Source organism: Anguilla rostrata, chromosome 1 (assembly GCF_018555375.3).
Source record: "Anguilla rostrata isolate EN2019 chromosome 1, ASM1855537v3, whole genome shotgun sequence".
NCBI lineage: Eukaryota > Metazoa > Chordata > Actinopteri > Anguilliformes > Anguillidae > Anguilla > Anguilla rostrata.
This window is the reverse complement of record NC_057933.1, coordinates 70,683,509-70,705,402: the sequence shown is the minus strand read 5'-3', so window position 1 is coordinate 70,705,402 and position 21,894 is coordinate 70,683,509. Positions and strand designations below refer to the sequence as shown.

The following is a 21,894-nucleotide window of genomic DNA, read 5'->3' as shown; positions in this document are numbered from 1 at the left end:
CAAAAAATCCAGGAAGGCTACTGTGCATGGATTTTTGATGTGTTTCTGCACTTAAGTGTTCATTTTAAGTTATTGGTTGGTTGAAGTCTGCACAACTTGTTTCCAAGGCTTGCATTGGCTGCTGATTGTAAAGAGATCTCATAAACCAGCAGCAACTGTGGCCTGTCAGGACTGGAGTTTGAGACTCCTGTTTTACACCAAAAAAGAAATTAGAAAAGATTATTAGACAATATTATTAGAGTTAAAATAAAATTTTGAGTCCCACGTGGCTTCTCAGTGTAAATGTGGTGTGCTGTCAGAATAGGGTAAGAAATTAAATGTTTGATGTCCTCAATGGAAGCTAACAGGAATCACCACTAGAGGACAATGAAGTACACAAGTCTGCTGTGGTGCTTAATGCCACATTAGATCAGATTCGATAAGAGAATCTCCACACATGAAGAGAGTTGTCTTTGGGTACACGTGGCATATAAAACGCATTAAAACACATTACAAACATAAAACACATTGGCCATTTACTCATTGGTACTCATAAAAGACTGTCTAACAAGATTTGCAAATATGCAACCATACAGTTATTCCAATGTATATGGGTGAAAGTATTAAATTACACTAATATGGCCTATGAAATCCAAGTCCATTTTTACATGTCCTTGACAAGTATATTACTCATGTAAACCTGAGCACTATAAGTAATTATGACATAAGTATTTATAATAGTACAAAGACAACTCTCAACAAACATTAAGTTATTCTAAGTTCTTACAGTAATGGTGTCAAGGTGCGTGGGGGGTTAGGACCCAAACGCAGAGTGAGGGGAAAAAAACTCAAAACTCCAAATGGTATGAACAAAGACTTTACTTAAATCCAGAACAAAAGGGAACAAAAGGCCTCGCAGGGCAACTTTTCAAAAAAAAAACACAAAGTAGATCTACAAAACTCAGGAAACTAAGAAAATCCAAGAATGCGTGGAAAAACAGAAACACACAGGGCAGAAACATGACCAGAAGCACACACAAAAACAAACAAGGATCCAGCACCTGAGTCAAGGAGAAGGGAACTTAAATAGATACGACACTGACGAGACACAGGAGGGCACAATGAACAATCAGGCCACAGAGAGGGAAGGGAAAACGAGACAACCCAAAAAACAATAATAGAATAATTGAAAACAATAATACAATTAGACGGGGTAAAAGGACAGAACTAAAAACTGAAGTGCCTCCATCTGGCGGCTCAAAAAGGGAAAAGGAAACAGACCACAGAACCATGACAAATGGCCTGTAATGAAACTTACCTTCACCCCCTCTTTTTACATTTGAATCTTGAATACTGCGAAATTTAGCAAAATACAAATAACATTTTTGATTTTTGTGAAAGTTTTTCGAAGGTTCTGACAACCGTGCCAGCCATCAATAGTAGATCCTTGAACTGAAATGAGTAACTTGTTGTCAACCTTGTGTGTGTGCTTCACATTGGGATGTACATATTGTTTGAATGACCAGTTTATTATCAAAAAATGGTTTTCCTTTTTTCTCAAACGTTTAGTATCAGAAATCCGGTCCCCACTTTGCCACCCACACACATGAAATGAGCAGTGCTGCTTAGCTACGCATGTGCACTCCACAAAACCTTTGCTGCACTTTCCTATGAGCAGATGACTGTTTTCCACTCTGCAAAGCAGACAGTGCTACATGGTAAGTCTTGCTGATGGAAGGAGAGGCATGTATCTCACTGATGACACTGAGCACCTGGCTCATCACTGGGAGGAGCTAATACAGCAGCAACCAAAGGAACCTTGGCAGGATTCAGTCAATTGTGTCTTGTCAGTGTTGCCACTCCATACTGCTGCCCCAGGTGATGTCATTAGAGAATACGACTCAATGCATTTTCTTATGCAACCAATGCACTCTAAAAATGCTTCTTAATGATAAATAGAAGGAAATTTGGAAATAAATGGTCAGTGTTCAAGTTGTGAATTTAATGGGTATTTATTAAATGCAGTTACGAGTCATTCCCTGCCAGTTCAATGGGGGCTTTTGCCTGCCTATCAAGTTTTGCTAAAAGGAACAAATAAAGTCATCTGAGTTTATAAAGTATGAGTTCAAACATGATTTTTATTTTCTCTTTTTTGTTGCTACTGTAAATGTCTCCTTAGCCTCGGGACTCAAAAAATGTCTGCCTAAAATAAAATAAAAATAACCCTGAGTTTTTGTTACAAGTTACAATCATGTTTGCCGACTTGTTTTATTTGTGACGAACAGGACTTTCAATAGAAGAATGTACCAGGAATTATGTGAGGGTTTCCAGACAAGGGTGAAATTATGAAAATATATATATTCCTTTAAACATTCAACCCGTCTAAATTTGGCTAACGAGTCGTTGTCAGTGAGGCAGGCAGTAAAGCGAGCGATTATTGCTACTGGTCTGGTGCTTATTGTTAGTTCAGGCATATACGTAATTAACTGCCCCAGACATAGAGAAATTGTACCACAAGGTGGTGCTATTAACGCTCCCAATCTTCAACATTCTGCAGTCCACGGGCAGTAAAATCAGTTTTGTACCTGAACAAGTTGTTCAGCTCTGGTGATTTAAATATTTAAAAAATAAAACCTAGGATCATGATATGCCTCCTATTGTGACACCTTCAGAAATATTTCCCTTCGAATAACTGTAAGAGAACATTTTGAATCTCACTATGAAAATCTATACTTCAATACCTGAAGTAGAATGTAAAATGCCCAATATAACATAGATTTAACCATGGAATATATGACTTATAGGTAAAGATGTGAAATACAAATTCAAATCATAAAATAAAGAATTGCGTGAATTCAATAAGTTAAAAAATGCTGTAATGCTGCATTTTAAATGTATTATTATTATTATTATTATTATTATTATTATGTGTCGGTCATGGTCTTGGCCTGTAGCGTGCTCAAGTCCCGTGCGTGATAATCATGGGTAATAGGTTGCGTTGAATTGAGGCTAGGCCGTAACTACAAAGCCCGACATGCAATATTCTGGACGGGTTTGTGACATCACTAGTGCAGCCTACAGTGCAAAATACAGCCTGTGCCTACATGCAAATTGAAAGATGGGTCTTTTTAGTGTTATATGTTATACTCGCACTTGTAGTGTTTGGCAGGGTTCTTTAATTAAATATAATTTTGATACGTAGTTGTTCACGATGCTATCCGCCATGGTGGAGACAAGTAGGTTCACTTTCCATTTACCGCTAACTCGTCTCTAATTGGCTACTACGTTTAACATTCGCGTTTGAAGCAATCAGCGAAGATTATGGCTTGTACGAAGAGAAAAACAACACGCTCACGTTTCGCTTGCTTGCAACGGGGCGTCACCACTCGCTACTGTACAATAACAACAGGGCAATTTCCGGTTTTCTATAGTCTTTCAAAGGGGTACATCTAGCGGCTGAAATCTTTTATGTGAACCACCAGAACAGTTTCATATAAATGTGACTCCTTTATACAGGCAGAAATATTAGCATAAAGGCTACGATAATGTTTTTTATGTGTCCGCGTAGTGTGTCGTGACAACTCCCAGTTTCATTTGAAAGAACCGCGTTCTAATATTTGCTAGCCAGCGAGCTAAGTTAGCTACCCCATACACCAGCTGTTTGCTGCGGCTACTAAAACGGTATTTACATTTAGGAGATTTGTTGTTGCTCTTGAGATAGATATATCGTTCAATAATTAACTGAAATAGTACAGTTGTGTTTTTGCTATTATTGCCCGTGTGATGAGGTGATGTTGATGATGCTCATGTGCATTTTGCAATGTATAGTTAACTAGCAATGAAATGTGTGAGGTTTAAATTAATTTAATGTATGTTCAGCATTTTCTATTGTGGAATCAGGCAAACGGATTTGCTCATAATCATATCCAGTTCTAGAATGTCATTTGCTGTTTATTTTATGTCGACTGAGTTTTAATCATTTCCCCACGTTTGGCACTGTTGAGTAGGCTATCTGAGAATTGTAGCGCTAATTGTTTTTTGTCCCCGCCCCCACCCAAATCTCTTTTATAGGGTTAAGCATGAGTGAGGGAGAGGTTTTCCATGAGAAGCAGAGGCTAGAGTTGTGTGCCATCCATGCTCTTAACAATGTGCTCCAGGAGAGAGTCTTCACCAAGGATACAGCGGATGACATCTGCAAGCGGTGAGGTCCTCTAGGTCTCATGCCAGCTTTGGCCTTGAACGTGAAATTGCTTGCTATGTCCTTACAGTGTCTTACAGTGCCACACCCATGGCCATAGGTGTCAGTCCGTGTGTCCGTACAGTATAAGCGTTGTCTCGTGCAATTTCTTTCACAGTATCAGCGCGTTGCAATGTTGCCTTCTCAACGACGCCTCTTTCCCTCTTTCCTAGCCTTGCTCCACAGTGCGTAGTGAACCCTCACCGCTCAATGCTGGGCACGGGGAACTATGATGTCAATGTTATCATGGCTGCGCTACAGAGCCGTGGGCTGGCTGCTGTGTGGTGGGACAAGCGCAGGTCGGACCCCTAGCTCCTTACCCTCACTTACACAGTCCAACAACTTCTTAGCATTCTGAAGTGTTGGGAACTAACTGATATCACCCTGACTGATGAACTTAAGACATGTAGTTTTCCAGCCCCATTCCTTAAGCCAATGACATGCATTGTTACTTGTGAATAATTTATGAATGCTTACTCAACAACAGTCAATGCTAAAGAAGTGTTTATCTTTTACGTGGCAATCCTGTTTTGTTACAATTACGACTTTCTCCACAATGAATGTTATAATATTAAGTGTTTCGATAAAGGATAATGTATAATGGTTTACTAATGGGTGTTTCCAAAGAACCCCTCTATGGGCATGCATAGTAGCTGTAGGGTAGATGTGCATTTCTGTTTTCAGTTGACAGCAAATTCTTTGATGTTATGTAGAGCATACCTCAAATTAAAAAAATAGATATTCTGTTTGTGTTTCATAGCAAGCTGCAGTCACATTCAGTTCAGTGCACCATTACAAAACCATTTGTCATGTACTGAGATCAGCAATATATACATGTCACCATAGTAAAGCACATGAGTTGCACTATATGCTTTAAGTTTTGTGGTATATTTTGAATTTTATACCCCAGCTGTTAATATGTGTCATTTAAAGTGGAAAATGTATAAATACTCGCTGAATTTGTAAATTCATGACAAGACACACTAGCAGTTCCAGAACATATTTGCTCTTTGATAGCAATCAATACTGCATTACAAAATATTTTTGATCACAACGCAGTTTCTACTGAACATGTTCTGAACCTAACCTCAGAAATGGAAGCCAAACATGAATTAGACTGTTCCCAAATGTGGACATCTACAATCTGTAAAATAAACTAGCAGAGGGTCATATGATTACTAACAGTACTGTTCACTGGCCTGTCTACCAGCACACTGTTAACAGCAGTGTTGGCACTTGCATCCAACTTTTCCAAAAAACAATTCTTTTTTTATATAGTTTCTATTTTTGCAGCTGCTCTGAAGAAACCAGAATAGTTTATGCAGCACTTTTTTTGTATCTTACATCTTAAGACACCCATATTAGATACAGAGACATGCCATTTCACTGAAAGTAGTTTACAGAAGCAATATTTTGTTATTAGATCCCAACCATATAATTGGGGACATTTTTATGTGGAGTCTTAAAGCCTATGTGAATACCATACAGCAGAACAAGAAATTAGATTATCAATTGAAATGTGTATGTGTGCTTTTACTATGTTTTCCTGTGAATCACTTGCATGCATGTTTGGTATAATTTTAGTAAATGTAGAAATTAACTGGAACTTAGGAATTTGGTAATGCTGTATTGGTAATGGGAAGCCAGGATCCAGTGACCCAGTGATCCAGTGTTTCTCTGTCTCTCACTGTCAGGTCAGTGCAGTGTCTGTGTGTGGAGAAAGTCCAGGGTTTCATCCTGAATGTTCCCTCTCGGGTGTCGCTGGGAATTGTGTACCTCCCCCTCCGAAGGAGACACTGGCTTGCAGTGCGACAGGTCAATGGACCGTTCTACAACCTTGACTCTAAACTTAAGAATCCTGTCTGCATCGGCGGTGAAGCAGAACTCCGGTGAGAGAAAGAGGGTGGGATAGACTGGGTAGGGAGAGGGGAAGGAATCAGAGATGTTGTTAACTAGCAAAAGAGAGTAAGAATGGGATTGAACACACACAGTCTGTATGTTGATGGTTGTATGTTCCAAAATGCAACAGATTTAAATGGTCTATGAGTGTATTTAAAGGGAGTTTATATTGTGCAGTTATCAAGAAAGGTCAGCCACAACCTGTTTGTTCAGTTGCAACAATGTCTCTTTGTTCCTGTGTTATTCAGTACCTTCCTCAGTGAGCAACTCTCTCAGGATGTATCAGAAATGCTCCTTGTCGTCCAAAGGGAAGTAGAAGAGGATGGGACTTGGCTGAACTCTGATGATCCAAGGAAGTGATTCCAGGAGGACAGGAAGCTCCTTGATACAGGATAGAACTGTTGTGCAAAATAGTGTTTCAAAATCCAAAAGCTTTACAAAGGAACTCTTCCTGAGGGACTACAGAAGTGGAAAAGGACACATAATTACACAGGAAACCCCAGAGAATATGGGGGGGGGGGCAATTTAAAGAACTGGCTCGATCCAAGTATGGTGGATTGGGCTGTGGTGTTTGTATATTCACTGCAGTTGCATTAGTCTCTCTTTCACTTTCTGTCTTTCCTTGTATGCATCTATGCAGTGCACTGATACAGTATACGTGACAGAACCGTAAACTTCCTTACGTCTATGCACAAAAGAGGTACAAAACAGGCATCTGGTGCAGCCTAAGTATATAAAAATGTCTGTTATCTTTCTGTCTGTCCTGTCTTTTCATCCAACTATGCATATTGCAACCAACGAGAGTTCTGCCTCTTTCAAACACTTACCGTTACTCAGAGGAAAAAATAAATTAACTGTTATTTATATGATCTGTTGTCTGTGAGTCATTAACTGTGCATGTGCTCGTTGGGCCTTCCTGTTTATTATGTTAGACATCAAAGGCAGTCGGTCAAAATATGGACAAGAAAATCCAGTACACATACAAGAAATTAGCTTTAGTAATCTTTATTTGCATTAGACTTTGGAGTGAAAAAGGATGCCAGTCAAAAGGAGCATTAATACCATATAAACTCAGTTCCAGGATTAACAAGGTCTGTAGGCAAATAGGGTCAATACAACCTCCAACATACAATATATACAGAACATCCTTTAGAGACTTCTCACAAACACAGACACACTACACAGCTCTGTTTTCTATTGTTACTGCTAGCATTGTGGCTATCTCTATATGCAGTAATCACGTTGTTCTTGCTGTTGTTATTGCATGGAGTTGTACTTCCCCTTTCTTGCCTGCTGAGAGAGAGTAGGCTGTCTCCTGCACTTGAATGCTATTAGTGGGAGCAGCAGTTTTTTTTAATCATCACCATTGGTATTAAAAACAGTGAAATGCTCAGGTATCAGAAGTTGTACATTAATGCTGTATTGCCATCTACAAAAAGATTGAAAATGTAGGTTATCAAGTGAGGAGATTGCATATTCATAACACTTAAAATGTGTCATTGCTGCTATGTGTCTGTGTTCATCCACTACATATAAAAACATGAAAATAATCTTGTGATACATTAACAAATATAGAACTACAGTAATGCCAGTACCATTCCACCTCACAATGCTCACACTGACAGAGGACAGGGGGGGGACTCAAAAAGTACACTTCAGCAGTGTGGCTGGGTAATTGGCCCATAATCATCTGCCACACTGCCTGTCTGATAATAATATGACTTTTCTTCAATTAATCAAGCTACCCGTTTAATTCAGTCTGTCGTGACCTTGCTCTGAGTGACCAATGGTAATGACATTACTCACTTTCTTTAATCTTTAGTAATCCATCTCTTTAAATTAGTCCTCCATCTCTGTAAAGTGTCCATTTCTATGAAAACTAAACATCTGCTATATTTTTATTTTCTATACATAAAAAAAGAATTAGTGCGAATACAGGTTCCTGGGGTGGCCTGGGTTTTGGTTTGATTGACTGACCCCGTAGCCAGTCAGCATGCTGGGAGAATACTGGGCATGAGGTAGCCACCAGTGAGAGATCCGTCCAAGAGGGGATTTGGTATAGAAGGAGAAAATCGAAAAGAGAGAAAAAAGCCATCATTTACTGAACAACATCTTTTTGAACAAGTTTAACCGCATCGTGCCACACCAACCAGTTAGCGTATTAGTGAACCAGGCTGTCTAACCATAAAAACTGGGTCAGTCACGTGGTCAATCCGCACACTAGTTAAACTAGGCAGCATGTCATCTGGTGCTTCCGTCCGTCAAATGTGCGTAAGTCAGTAAGCCGGTCGAAGGGCTAAATGTGCTTGCATTAAAAGTGGTGATGATGTCAGAGATCATGAGGATGTCACAAGAACAGAGGAACTCACAGAGGGGGGTGGGGACTGCCTGTCAATCAAGGGCAGGCTCTCATAACCAGGGTTGCCATTGGAGGAAGCGTTTGGAGTCCTGCTGAGAGACACAGAAGAAAGAGGAAGGGAAAGTACAGGGACATTAGTGGGAAATCAGGTGGTGCAGGGTGAGGAGAAGAGGAGACACCAAATATTGGAAGGAGTAAGGAACAACAAAGGAAAGAACAGATTAGAGTCGGATTAGGAGAATCCGGGAGAGAGAGACAGAGGGAGGGAGAGATTAACACTGACCCTATTGTTATCTAAAGAGAGTAATGGGGGTATAGAGTGTGTGTGCACACAGATTGGACACTGCAGTAAATGTACACTCACATTAAAAGAGAGAGTTGATTTTGCAAGTACACGCAGACACACATTTGCTGTGCTTGCAAATTGAGAAGGATTGAAACTCATTAGATTTGACTTGGACTCCACTGCCAATTGATGCTCAAAATGAGATGGACCGAAGGGGGTTTGTCTATATAACCGTGTATTCAGAATATTTGTATTTAGGTTCTGAGTGACCAGCCTATGCCTGTCTCAAAATGATTGACAGACAAATAGACAGTCACACAGGCAGACAGACCTTTTGAGCTGTGTCTGTTTTTCTACCTAGACCTGTAGACATACTCCTGTCAGTGTGTCTGTCTGTGTGTGGTTTTACATGGCTTTAGAATATAGATTCAGGTTATGTACATTATTAGAGCTTGTAGTGTAGTGCATGAGTATAGTCACTACCTGTGAGTAGGCATGTAACATGTTTAACTGGCTGTTTGTCAGGATTAGGGTAGAAGTAGCATTAGCCTGTCCACACACGCAAGCACAGCAATATTACCGCAATCTCTGCAGGGTGGAATGCATTAGCTTATGAGCTGTCTGCATCAACGTGTGCAAGCTTCACTCACTCTATCACCTGCAGCTTATAATTGCTGATATATACTGTCATTCTGTCAGTGTAGAATCGCGCTCATTTCTTTGCGTTAGTCTGTGGGCCTGCTAGATGGTGTTACTTTGTCTGTCTGTCTGTCTGTCTGTCTGTCTGTATATCTGTGTGTGTTACTCACGGGAGGGGTGGTGCGCTAGAAAAGGGGGGATTCCAGCTGGCCCCCTGGTAACTATAGAAGGCGGGCAGAGCCCCGCGCTGGGAGCCCATGGCCGTCTGTCTACGTGCCTGATGGGAAGTGAAGGGGTCCTCGCTCTCGCTGTCTGAGTCTTCATATTCTTCAGAATCACTACTCCATCAGAGACAAGTATATGGACAAAGAGCGTCATGTTAGCAGGACTCAAAAGAGTTAAAATTTATGTGGAGCAGAAGATATCAGACTATATTTTTCCACACCATGTATGGTTAGGATCTATTTAACTCTAACAACTAGAGGTGTGAAAGTTGCCACCAAAGAAACACAACACCTCCGCAAAGTTGAGGATACCCTTTTTTAGCTTTCCTATTATGAATTGATTAGCATAAGATTTGTTGGAGTTCACACTGCAATATTTGATGTTAAAAAAACTCACCTCACATGTATACCACCTTCATTTATGTATTTATGATAATGATCAGAAAAAGTGCTGCAGGTTATGATACGCTTCCTCCATGATAATTTACCCCTAGTTATAATGCTTTGCAATGTCAACTAGCTCTTATGTTGTATCTCAAATAACAACTGAAGGTTCACACCATTCAGACCTATCTGAGCCAGTTTTAACAGGCAACGGCACAGATAAAAAAAGGAAATGCAATTTGCTGTTGAAGTGCATTTGAAGCCGAGAAGCATATTTTAAGGAAACGAAAATGCCAGTGACACTTACCCGGGGAAACTTCTCCAGGCCCCAGGCAATGAACAGAGGATGGCTGTGAACGCCAGAGCAGAGAGGAAAGAGTAGAGGGAGAGATAGAGCAATCCCTCCATCCCATCATAGCATAAGCCTTTCAGAGAGTCTATATAGTCCTGAGAGGGAGAGAAGAGAAGAGGCAGGGGTGGTCCGTTATGGTGAATCCCTTCCAACCTATTTCCCAGGCATGATCCCATTCATCTTCGTAATCATTGTCACTCTAAAACAGCAAGATTACGTAAACAGAGAATTAGGTGTGCAAATCAATTTAAAGTGTTTCCTACATTTCCAACAGCAGGAAATGCAAATGAGACCCCGGATCCAGGGCTGGGAATGGCTGGTGATGTCATAATACACATGATATCACTGAGCATTATGTTTCCGTGTACTGTTATTACGCAGTTATATGCGCTACACGCACTCAAACGCTTGCTGGGTACCTTATTGAGCCCTCGACAGTTAAGTAGCGCCACCAGCTGGTGGAAGTTTCCCTCTGTCGCGTTGAGAATTTGCTGAACCTCCCTGAGAGACTTCTGCACAGTGAAAGGGGGAAAACATTAACATTAATATTGATCAGTTTAGCTTACACAGATGACCTTCTCCCCCCCACAAGCTACCTGTTGAATGAACAGATATTTCACTGATGGGATTTAGGCTAAGATTCTTAGTCAAGGATAAAATTACAACAGCCCACATTTAAACCCAAGAATGACGGCCAGTTCCTTAACTGCTATACTACACTGCCAATCAATGCGTTCAACAGATCTATGGCTAAGCAATTGAAATGGGAAGCTGCTGCCAATGGCATTCTTATCTCTTCAAAGGCAGTACTTGTGACATACCTCTGCCTTAGGGAACTGCGGGAGTGCTTCTCTCTCAAGGCTGGAGAGATGTGTGTGTATACTGGAAAGAGCCCTTTGTGACTGGGTCAGCAGCTGAAACCAATTAAGGAAAAATAGTGCGTATGTCAGCATGTATACATATAAGACCTGGGTCAAATAAATAATTTGTTGTAGGTTCAAATACTTTTCTGTGCTCTATTTATCTTGCCTGGTGTAATTGAGCCTGCCAATATGACCAGCAGGCGGGGTTCCAATACACCAGGCAAGATGAGTAAAATGTAGAAAAGTATTTGAATCCACAACAGATATGTATTTGACCCACGTCTGGTACATATTATGATATTTAGAACAAAAAAGCTACACTCCAACTACTTGTGATACCTGCTGGAAAGGGCTGGTCTTTCTTCGGCTGCAGGTCAGGTAATAATCCAGTATGTCTGATTTTGAAAAGACCAAACAATGAATGATGGCCGCCATCACAGTCAAGTGGTGTGTACATTTGCAGTCCAACACAGTTCAAAGACGGCAGTGCAAAGAAAGATTACCTGTGCTTGTTCCAGTGGTAAAATGAGTAGAGTTGAGAATAAATGTGTTGGGATCAAAACAGAAATCACTGAGGGCCTATGAGAGAGGGGGGGGGGGGGGCAAGGATAGGTGGTGTCAATTATAGCTTATTCCAATTTTTTCCATGACCCTACATGACCCAAATCTCCAAAAATTAAAATACTGTATATGACTCTTAAACAGTACAGACAATACAATATAGAATCCTTTTTCAGCCAAGCTAAAAATAACTTTAGTTATATAATTGAGAGACAGGCAAGAAACCAAGTTTTAATATAGTCACAGTGACCGACTGACACACTTGCTGACTGACTGTAATTGATTTACTGAATGACATACATAGATCCTCTCTCAGCTTTAACATGTGCTGTATTGGAAAGCATTACACTTCAGAAAGGGGGGGGAGGTTCGCTAATGTTGTTCAGAGAAGAGACAGACCGGGAGGGAGCTGACAGCTGTGTAATTGTTCCTCATCAGTAGATTAGGACAGTGGCACACTGTGTGCAGACTGCCTCTGACATCTCCCCCTAGCTCCCATTAACACAGGCACTCCTTCATGTTCATCCTTCCTTTCTCTACATTTATTGGAGTCAAAGTGCGTTCTATCATTATCACAGAGAGGGCCAACCCTTGCCCTGTGTTGAGTAATTTTTCACCAAGCCCTTTCTTTACTTCGTACTGTAAGCCCCTCTTTCTCGCACACTCTTTTGGTCATTACCCCCCTACCCATTTTTTTTTTTTGGTTAGGCTGTTTCTCTCTCGCAAATTCAAACAAAAGTAAGGCCTTCCATGGTGACAACAGGGCTGCAGAGAGGCCAATGCACAATATAGAACTCTGTTCTGCTTAATGTCATACGGCATTCCATGTATTCTCTGTCCAGCCGTCAAGCTGAAAAGTCCCTGATCTGGTCTGTGTGTGTGTGTGTGTGTGTGCGTGCCTGTATGTGTTTGTTCCTGTGTGCGTGTGTGTGCATGCACTTATGTGTGTGCATGCCTGTATTTGTGTGTTTGTGTGCACACGCATATGTGTGTGTGTGTGTGCGTGTGTGTGCACATGCGTATGTGCGTGTGTGCACGGGCATATGTGTGTGTGAGTGTGTGCATGTGCGGTTAAGTGGGTGAGGGGGCGGGGTGTTGGGCGTGGGGTTGTACTCACCACCACAGTGGCTGTTTCCAAACCCAAGGAGCCCCAGCTCAGGAACAAAGCAAGCCAGGCCAGCACCGTCATCCTGAAACCACACCACAAGAGCCAGTACAACCACCATTCTTCCCCTGTCATTGGTCACCATTACAGAAATGTCTAGCAGTAGCAGTTACATTTTCTGACAGACGTAAAAACATATTTAGCATGCATAATAATTGTTAAAGTAATCAGTCAAGTCTTTGAACACATTTTTGCAATCATTTGTAAGAGACAGATCTACAGGTATACACTGTATAGCCATTACTGGTGCAACGTACTGAAGTGAAGAGGAACCTTGTGTTACTCACAGAATAAGGAGCCATCGTGCCTGCTTGGCTAGTCCCAGCAGGATAAACAGGCACACAACAAGGTCCAATAGCAACAGGAGCACATAGGACAGCCACCTGCAGCAGAAAGGCACATTTATAGAGATTTACTGTAGATATAGATAGGGGGGACAATGTATATAAAGGGCTGTAATTCCTACACGGATCACCCAATATGGATGTAATTATCCTCAAATTAAAGCTGACAGTCTGGACTTTAACACCATATTCAGTGTTTTATTTCAAATCCAATGTGCTGGAGTACAGATCCAAAACAACAAAAATTATGACACTGTCTCAATAATTTTGCATACAACTGTAGGTCCCTGAAAACAAAAACCCGAGAAAGAATGGTCTAGGATATCACATTAAATCAATAATCTAATCAATGAGACACTAAAAAAAAATCATCGCATTGAACATTGATCAGTATGACGAGGGCAGAAGATCTATGAGTAATGGAAACATTGCATGACTCAAGGACAAACGCCTCGCCCTCTCTGCCCCCTCACCTGTAGTCTTCGTTGACCATCAGCGTGTTGGCGGCCCAGCCAGGAGAGAAAGGGCTGGGCAGGGGAGAGGAGGGAGGGACGAGGGAAGGAGCGATGGGGGGAGGAGCAGCAGTGAGGATGGAGGAGGCGCTGCTGCTGCTGCCGTTGCTCCCTCCGCTGCTGCTGGGCAGGGGCTCCGTGGGCCTCCCCACAGTCAGGGAGGACAGGAGCGCCACCACCGCCTCCGAGAGGCGTCTGCAGGTGCGGGCGGACACCACAAAGGGCATGTTGCTCCCGAAAAGCTCCTCCAGTGAGGTCAGCGGCCCGGAGACGGAGAGCTGCAGCCCAGTGAGGGTGTCAGAGACCTGCAGGGGGCCGAGGGAGACAGGCGGGAGAACAGGAGAGGAGGTCTGGCTTAGAAAACCCTGATTCACTAACGACATTACGTTACATTACAGGCATTTAGCAGTGCTCTAATCCAGAGCGACTTACACAACGTTTTACACAGCATTTACATTGCATCCATTTATGCAGCTGGACATGTACTGAAGCAGTGCAGGTAAAGTACCTTGCTCAAGGGTGCAATGGCAGTGTCCCACCTGGGAATTGATGCTGTGACCATTAGGTTAGAAGACCAGCTCTTTACCCATTACGCTACACTGCCGCCCGCACATAATGACATATAAGACACACACCCCCCAGATACTCAGCTCCGTGTTCTTGACACCACAAAATTTCAGAATGATGCATCCTTTGAGAATTCATTGAGGGGCATGACTTCGTACAGTGCTGCAGCAGTGGATGCTCAGTAGCACCAGAAACACGTGTTAGTAGTTAGGAGGGCAGAAGTTACGTAAGAGCTGACAACCCAGTTAGTATATAAACCCTTCTAGAGACTGGATTCAGCGTTGGCCAAGAGACATGGTGCGCAATGTGTTTTGTTTTGCACCTTGTTCTCAGTATTGATGTATAAATGCTGTTGGAGGAAAATTCAGTATGAGGATCTTGAATTCTTAGAGGGTTGGGAAACGGGAGGGGGGGGGGGGGGGGGTTGGGGGGCCTAGGCGCTCACCAGCAAATCGATAGAAGTCAGCGTGTAATTGGCTGTGAGAAGCGAAGAGGTCAGCTGATACATCCCATCGTTGGCCTCGCTGTTTCCATAGAAACCAATGCCAATGGCAACACTGCAAAGAAAGGAAACAGAAAAGGAGTAATGTTTAATTCAGGTCCCATGCACATATTAAATGGATTTGACTAAACGGGATAGAATGAGAAACGGCTGAGTACAGACGCAAATGGTTGCAGAGAATGAAAAGGATACAGAAAATAATTATTTACAGTTTAACCCCAGTCACATAGGTAAAAATAATAGTATATGCCTGCCCAAATATGTGGAATATTTACATATTCAGACAAAGGTTTATCCCAGAGATTTGCATATATACCCCTACTCCCCAAGAGAAATGGTTTAGTCCAATCTCTTACAAAGTGTGTGACCCAGATTAGAGAGGAACGCAGAGAGAGAATGCCACAGAGATGGCAAGACTGTGAAGGAGGAGCAGTAAAATGGTATTTATCTGAATTCTGTATTCTGTCTGTACTATACAGTAGCCAGTAATGGGAGATTATGCATTTTTCGATGCTTGATCAAAGTATATGTTCATTAAACATATGTCAGCAAAAAACCATGATTCAAACTGCTCTTTCAAATGCAAAGAAGAGAAAGGTCATCCATCGAAAACAGGATTGTGGGATGACATCATCTTTGTCAGTGGGAGGAAAAGACATGAGCTGCCTGGATATGATTTGATGACATGCCTTTAGAAGAAGAATCTCCCACACATTGTGGTACTGCTAAATAATGCAATAAACGAATCCTGGACATTAAATATGTAATGCATGCACTTGGAAATGGTCTTGAAGAAATGCATCAAGCATTCAATTCAAATATTTGGTGGTTAAAAGCTCAGTGTGTGGTGAACACTGTAATGCAGTGGTAACCAACCCTGTTCCTGGAGATCTACCATCCTGTTGGTTTTCATTTCAACCTTAATGTGGCACATCTGACTCTGCTAATTAACAACTCCACTACATCTCTAGTGTTGAATGAGAGTGTTTTGTCAGGGTTGGAGTGAAAATCTCCAGGAACAGCGTTGGTTACCACTACTGTAATAGCACAACCATTCCCAGGTGACTTCAAATGTGACAAGCTCGAAAAAAAAAAGTAAGGAGAGAGTACAGAGAGCTCTATGCTACACCTTTCACGAACAAGAAGATGGCTGACATTTCAGTGCCTGTGACTCCTTCCAGAGTTAAAAGAAAACTTTTTTATGTTAACATATGTTTGTCCTGGCTGTTGAGCATCAGATTACTCCTTTTTACAATAACTGGGCTAAAGCATATCAGGCCCTTTCTGTTACAGTTAAGCTGGGTCTGCAGAAGGGGCATTGACAAAGACACCCAAGATAGACCTAACCCAAAGGACCAAAATAATGACATCAAGAGTAACAGCAATGCATTGACTAAATTAGATCATTTCAATGTGTATCTCCAGGCAAATATGAACAGACACTGTCAGGTTTTCATGAGTGCACAGTACCATCACTGTGATATCCTCTCTATTCGCTAAAAATGACATCACGCAAATAAACCTCACTACTTCATCATTAGCATTTCAGAAGTGTCTAAATCTTAACCATTCACCTGTGAATAATCATCTGACAGGAATTCAAACAAAACGTCTTTCCTCAATGCTTTGCATTGCAGCGTAGCTATATATTAACAAATAAATATCTTTTATCCCCAGAAAGAAAATAATTATTTGGAGCCACAGCAACATGTAGCACCAACAAATAGTATTTCACTCTCACATCAGACAGAGAAAAATGGAGGCTGTATTGTTCTACCCTAAACTGACGAACAACTACACCACAGAAGCCGGGAGGTAAACAAGACAGCCCATGGCATCATAGGGTGGTGACCTCACCAGCAGAGCGTGACTGCCGCCACAGAGACCCAGGTGACACAGCAGATGCCCCGCCCCTTTCGACCGCCATATCCGTGCCCACCGCTGGCATCGTCGTCCTCCTCCTCGTCCTCTGACCCCGAGCTTCCATCACCACGGCGACAGCAGCAGTAGTGAATCAGGAAGGAGAGAACGACAAGGAGAGAGAGAACAAGAGCAATAGCCGACAGGCTTGAGAGAACCAGTAGGGTCTAAACAAGAGAGACAGGGAAGACAGAACCAAAGAAAGAAAGGTTAGCACCCAGATCTCCCAGCTGATACATCCACTGGTTTTTAAGAGAGAAATGGGGTGAGTTATGGTGGCATTGCAAAGGTATACAAATGTGTATGTGAGCAACTGAAAAATTATTTTTGAAACTATTTTATCACTTTGGCCAGGAGCCTCTTTCACCCACGCCTTACCTGTACACCAACTGTCAGACTGCGTTTCTCCGGTACATTATCTCCTCTCATCTGCCCATCTCTCATTTGCTCTCTTTTGCTCCTGCTTTATGCCCTGTTGGCTGTAGATTCCTACACCCCAACTCCCCCCATACCCAGGCCTTTCCCCCACATTTTCCCTCTCCCATTTCCTCTTCCCAACACTTTCCCTCCCCCTCTCAGCCTTTCTATCCATGCCACTGAATCTCTATTAATAATCTGTGACCTACTTAAATACATTCACTGCCGCTTTCTCTTTCCCTCTCTCACTCTCACTTTCTCACTACCTTCTACTGTTCCACTGTCCTCTCCCTGTCACTCGACCACTATAGTTCACCCCTACTGTACTCTCTCAAATCCTCCATTTCTTCCAGAACCCTGAATCCCTCTATCCATAACACAAAAACGTCCTGCATTTACAAAAAGCACAGAGTGTGCAGCTGAGTACAAAATGTACAATATTCAGTTCTGTGCTGGGATGGACAGATATAGCAGTTTACTTGAACAGAGTGTATATACAAGTATAAATACGCACACAGAATCTGTAGAATAATTCCTGCAAGACCAGTTCAGTATAGCAGAGATATGACAGCTGGCATCCATAAATCAATTGAATATCCTGGCAGCAGATCAAAGATGATATACAGTAAAACAAAACATTGTAAATAATACTACTGAGTCTCACTACAAGATAGTACAAAATTCAGTTGCTATTTTCAGCAGAAAAATCCAAAAAAAAAAAAATGGTTTTTTTATTCAATTTCGAAAATCAATTTCTAGGTGTTTTCTTTTCAATTATTGCCATGATAACTTAAAGTGCTTGAAGTGCTTAAATACTGTAGGGCGGGTTCCTTCAGATGAATAATTTAGTCTGATGAATGTATGACCAAAAAGGTCAGAAAATTATGAGATGATCCACAACGGTCCCATAAACAAGCAAAGAGCACATTTACATTAAACAAGCTACAGAGAACATTGAGATAATGCCCTACAACAACACTGGGGAACAAAAAGCGCATTTACTTTTAACAACTTTAATAAAGCATTCTAAATGTAATATACAACAACAGCACCAATGAGAGCAAATTGTACATTTACTTAGGACAGTGTGAATAAAACATGAGATAATGCATCACAACAACCCCAATGACAGCAAAAAGCAAATTTACTTTGAGAGTTTTGACTTTTGTGAGATTTACGAAATTATGTTTCATTGTATTAACTTTTTCCCATTGTCTCATTTTATCTTCACTTTTCAATGACATTGTGGTAGCAGTGTGTCATAGCCTTCTGAACCTCCCAGTAGGATCAAATTAAGATCTGATCAAGATTAACAGCTGCAGGCTTACGCCAAAGGAATGGGAGGAGCTTCCTCGAACGTGCGACAGAAAATCCCTTTTTCACTTTTTAAATTTTTTATCAAACGTATAAAAATATACATTTAACTTAAGTTGAAAAGCAAGCTTTGGTAAAAAGCCATTCATTTACCTGCTGATATTCCCAGCTGTCTGGAGTGAAGACATTGTCTCTGGTCTGCAGGGTGAGGTCCAATCGAGGGAGGGCGTGGCACACCCTTACCCACAGTGATGGGGAATAACCAGGAACTGTTGCCATGGTAACCACTCCAGAAACACCCCACTGCTTAAAAAATAGGAAATATAGTGATTAAGGTGAGGATTAGCTAGAGGTGAATAATAAGACAATTCAACTAAAATAGGTAACACAGGGGTCATACTATATTTAGACAATACAATATCATTTCACAATTCAAATCAGTGTCTGTTTTGCCTGTTCATTTCATCCTGCATACAATGGCTTTTATTTATTTATTTCATAAGGAACAGATTCTTGTCATTTTCGTAGCTGTGCTGGAGTTAAAGCCAGTTGCTGCTGTCGGGTTGTCAAATGACTGGATTATACTGTGAAATATACTACATGTATTGCTTTGATTTAGCTTGTATCATGTAGCAATAAAGAATGAGTAGCAAAGTGACTATATTGCCATAAGGAAGCACCTTGAACCAGCAGTTACTGAACAGCTGTCTTGAACCACAAACTCAATTTGACGTGATGCCTCCTGTCAGCTAGTTATCATGGGGCTTGTTATTGCATAACTCAAGGCAAATAAACATGAGTTTAGTTTATATGACAGCAGGAGGAAGCTACGAAGCCAGGGAGAACGGCTCCAGAGAACGGCTTCGCAAACAAGTAAAATGCGGATGAAAAAAAATAACCTGTGAATTTCCAATTACATCTGACACAGTATGAAACATTACAAAAATATTTACAATGGATTAACGAATTAATGAGTATTCCTGGTATAGATAAAGAAGAAAACATGTTATACAGTTCATTCTTCAGCACAGTCTGCTCAATAACCATTTGCATTAACTGCAATCCATTATTAAATAACATTATTAATTCAAGAAGTTTTTATTGCACCATATAGATTGCCTTATTATGCTGTATTCTGCTTGATGCTTCACTCACAGTCCCAGATGTTAAGCCTGTCAAAATACATAATGTGCTGTACAATAGCCAATAAAACATGACAGCCAATATAGAATATAGGCAATAGCTGAATATGCCCTCTTTGAACAATTTGAGTTAATTTCCATTCTGACAACCCTATCACAAAGCAATTTGGCAGTGACATGATTCTTAATAAAGATGAACACATTTCAGACTTGTCCTCGGTGCACCCTAATCGGTGTCCATTTCTTAAACTTCCCTTTTGCTTGACAATTGAAGTCTCATCAGCATTCTCATCATTTCTGACTTCCTTCTATGTTCAGAAACCATTAAAAAGCCTGAGTATACCCAAAACAATTATATATTTAGATTGCAACATTCACATGAAAAATAATGAAGTGGTGTAGTTTCTTGCCATGGAAATTAAATTTTGACACTAATATGAACATTACGAGGTTCTTGTACAACATGGTTTAATTTTATATTATGATGAGCTGATCATTATAAACTTAAGACTGAATTTGTAATCATAAAAACAAAAATGTGTCCATGGTGGAATGCCATTAAATATATATGGTTAAATGGTCATCTGTCATGAGACTGAGTTGCCGTGCGTTAACAGTAATATTCACTATTATTCATTATAAACATGAATCTACCATAAATACAGCAGCTTCATAACTAGGTCATTAAAAACATGCTAATTGTTTCTAGACAAAATAATAAAAATGACAAATGAGTCACTGAATCAGAATCATGAAATGTTCCTAGTGACTTACCTTTAACTGTAGTTTTAGGAGGTATTGGAGTTCCTGGTCCTGTTTGGTTTGTAGGAAGTATTTGCCAGTCACTATAATTTAAGTATCAGTGCATATTGCTTTTTTAGGAGTTTTCATCTTAAGAATAAAAATGAAACCTGAGATAAGTATAATTTTATTTTAGTTGTGCTTATATTGCTTAATATTAAGTCTAGTGACCCCAGGGATATGAGAGGTAGTGTCCCAGCAGTCAGTTTCTTAATGCGATTGAGCGTTCAAATAATTAATACACCACAGAAGTTAATTGCCACCCATCCTTCCACAGGAGCTGTGGTAAATGTGACTAAACACGGTTCCCATGTTTGGGTACTCCACAAAAAAAAGCTCAACTGAGAAAAATGGGATGTATTGGGGGCAATTCCTTTACACCCAATATTTTTTTTTAATCCGAAAAAAAAAGAAAATAATGAAAGGCAAAAGTGGAAAAACAATGAAAGATCCAAAGTGAATTCAAATTCCGTTCAGGACTACAGGAAAAAAACATCAAAATCAATCAAACCTTAAAGCAATTTCAAAATCCATATGGTCAAAAAATGTTTTGTTTTTTTTTTAGCACTGAAGGGAAAAAATCCAGTTGGTCAAATTCCTGAGTAACTTGTTAGATAGGAATGTATTGCTGTTGTTACCGTTTCAGCAAGGATGCTGAGAGAACGCGATCCACATATATATTTAGACACACTCAGAGAGCAGAATAAGTACACTTGGATGAATACTGAAAGGGTGGGGGGGTGGGGGGAGGGAGAGAGAGAGCAAAATAGATATTGTTGGGAAAAAAGAAGGATTTTCACACAAACCAAACAGAGGAAGGGAGAGATAAGCATGCATGGATCTGTAGATAAAACAAATTTCCAAAGGGACCTGGAAAGCAATGTCAACAACTATGGCTTTAGAATGAATAATACAAATTCTGAGATGGAAGCAGATGGAATGGGAGAGAAAGACAGAAAGAGAGAAATGGAGAGTTGCTCTCTCTTCCACGGTCTGGATGGTCTGACCGAAAGAAAAGGGGGGATTAAAAAAAAACAATAAACACAAACAGTGGAGGGAGACAGCGAGAGAGAGGGGTGTTTGTGTGCGATTGGAGGATGGAGGGGCAAGCGCAGGAGTGGGAGAGGGAGGGGGTGGCGTTCGTTTTTCTGTGTCACTGAGAGAGCAAGAGTGGGGGAGGGGAAGCTGAAAGATAACGAGACCCAAAGCGGGAGTGCGAACACAGTGACTCAGTGTGTGTGTGCACGTGTGTGTGTGTGTGTGTGGGCGCGCGTGCGTGCGTGTGTACGGATGTATGCGTGAGTCTAGAGACAGCCAGAAAAAAAATTACACCAAGCATGCAAGAGTTATTCAGTGAATTAACCCTCAGTATCTCAGAAACAAATTCTATGTGCAAGACGGTTCCACTGTCACCAGTGATCATATAT

At 41.0% G+C, this 21,894-nt stretch overlaps 2 protein-coding genes across 5 annotated transcripts; one reads left to right on the top strand and one right to left on the bottom strand.

The window, feature by feature from the left end:
• The first annotated feature begins 3,371 nt into the window (after window positions 1-3,371).
• On the top strand, window positions 3,372-6,984 carry josd2 (Josephin domain containing 2). The gene is made up of 5 exons (XM_064298078.1): window positions 3,372-3,660; window positions 4,051-4,180; window positions 4,390-4,515; window positions 5,911-6,105; window positions 6,364-6,984. The coding sequence occupies exons 2-5, from the start codon at window positions 4,059-4,061 to the stop codon at window positions 6,473-6,475; spliced, it is 555 nt and encodes a 184-aa protein (XP_064154148.1). The 5' UTR covers window positions 3,372-3,660; window positions 4,051-4,058; the 3' UTR covers window positions 6,476-6,984.
• A 122-nt stretch (window positions 6,985-7,106) lies between these two features.
• Window positions 7,107-21,578, bottom strand: ttyh1 (tweety family member 1). Of its 4 annotated transcripts, none has more exons than XM_064298039.1 (15): window positions 20,441-21,578; window positions 18,678-18,830; window positions 16,731-16,960; window positions 14,817-14,928; window positions 13,766-14,109; window positions 13,236-13,331; window positions 12,901-12,973; window positions 11,726-11,801; window positions 11,562-11,617; window positions 11,181-11,273; window positions 10,779-10,871; window positions 10,315-10,454; window positions 9,570-9,737; window positions 8,485-8,566; window positions 7,107-8,122 (listed from the first exon to the last, which is right to left on the bottom strand). In XM_064298039.1, the coding sequence occupies exons 2-15, from the start codon at window positions 18,801-18,803 to the stop codon at window positions 8,039-8,041; spliced, it is 1,773 nt and encodes a 590-aa protein (XP_064154109.1). In that variant the 5' UTR covers window positions 18,804-18,830; window positions 20,441-21,578; the 3' UTR covers window positions 7,107-8,038. The 4 variants fall into 4 exon arrangements, with proteins under 4 accessions (XP_064154109.1, XP_064154120.1, XP_064154129.1 ...); XM_064298050.1 differs by having other exon boundaries at window positions 18,678-18,827; XM_064298059.1 differs by having other exon boundaries at window positions 8,485-8,563; window positions 20,441-21,577.
• Window positions 21,579-21,894: the final 316 nt, after the last annotated feature.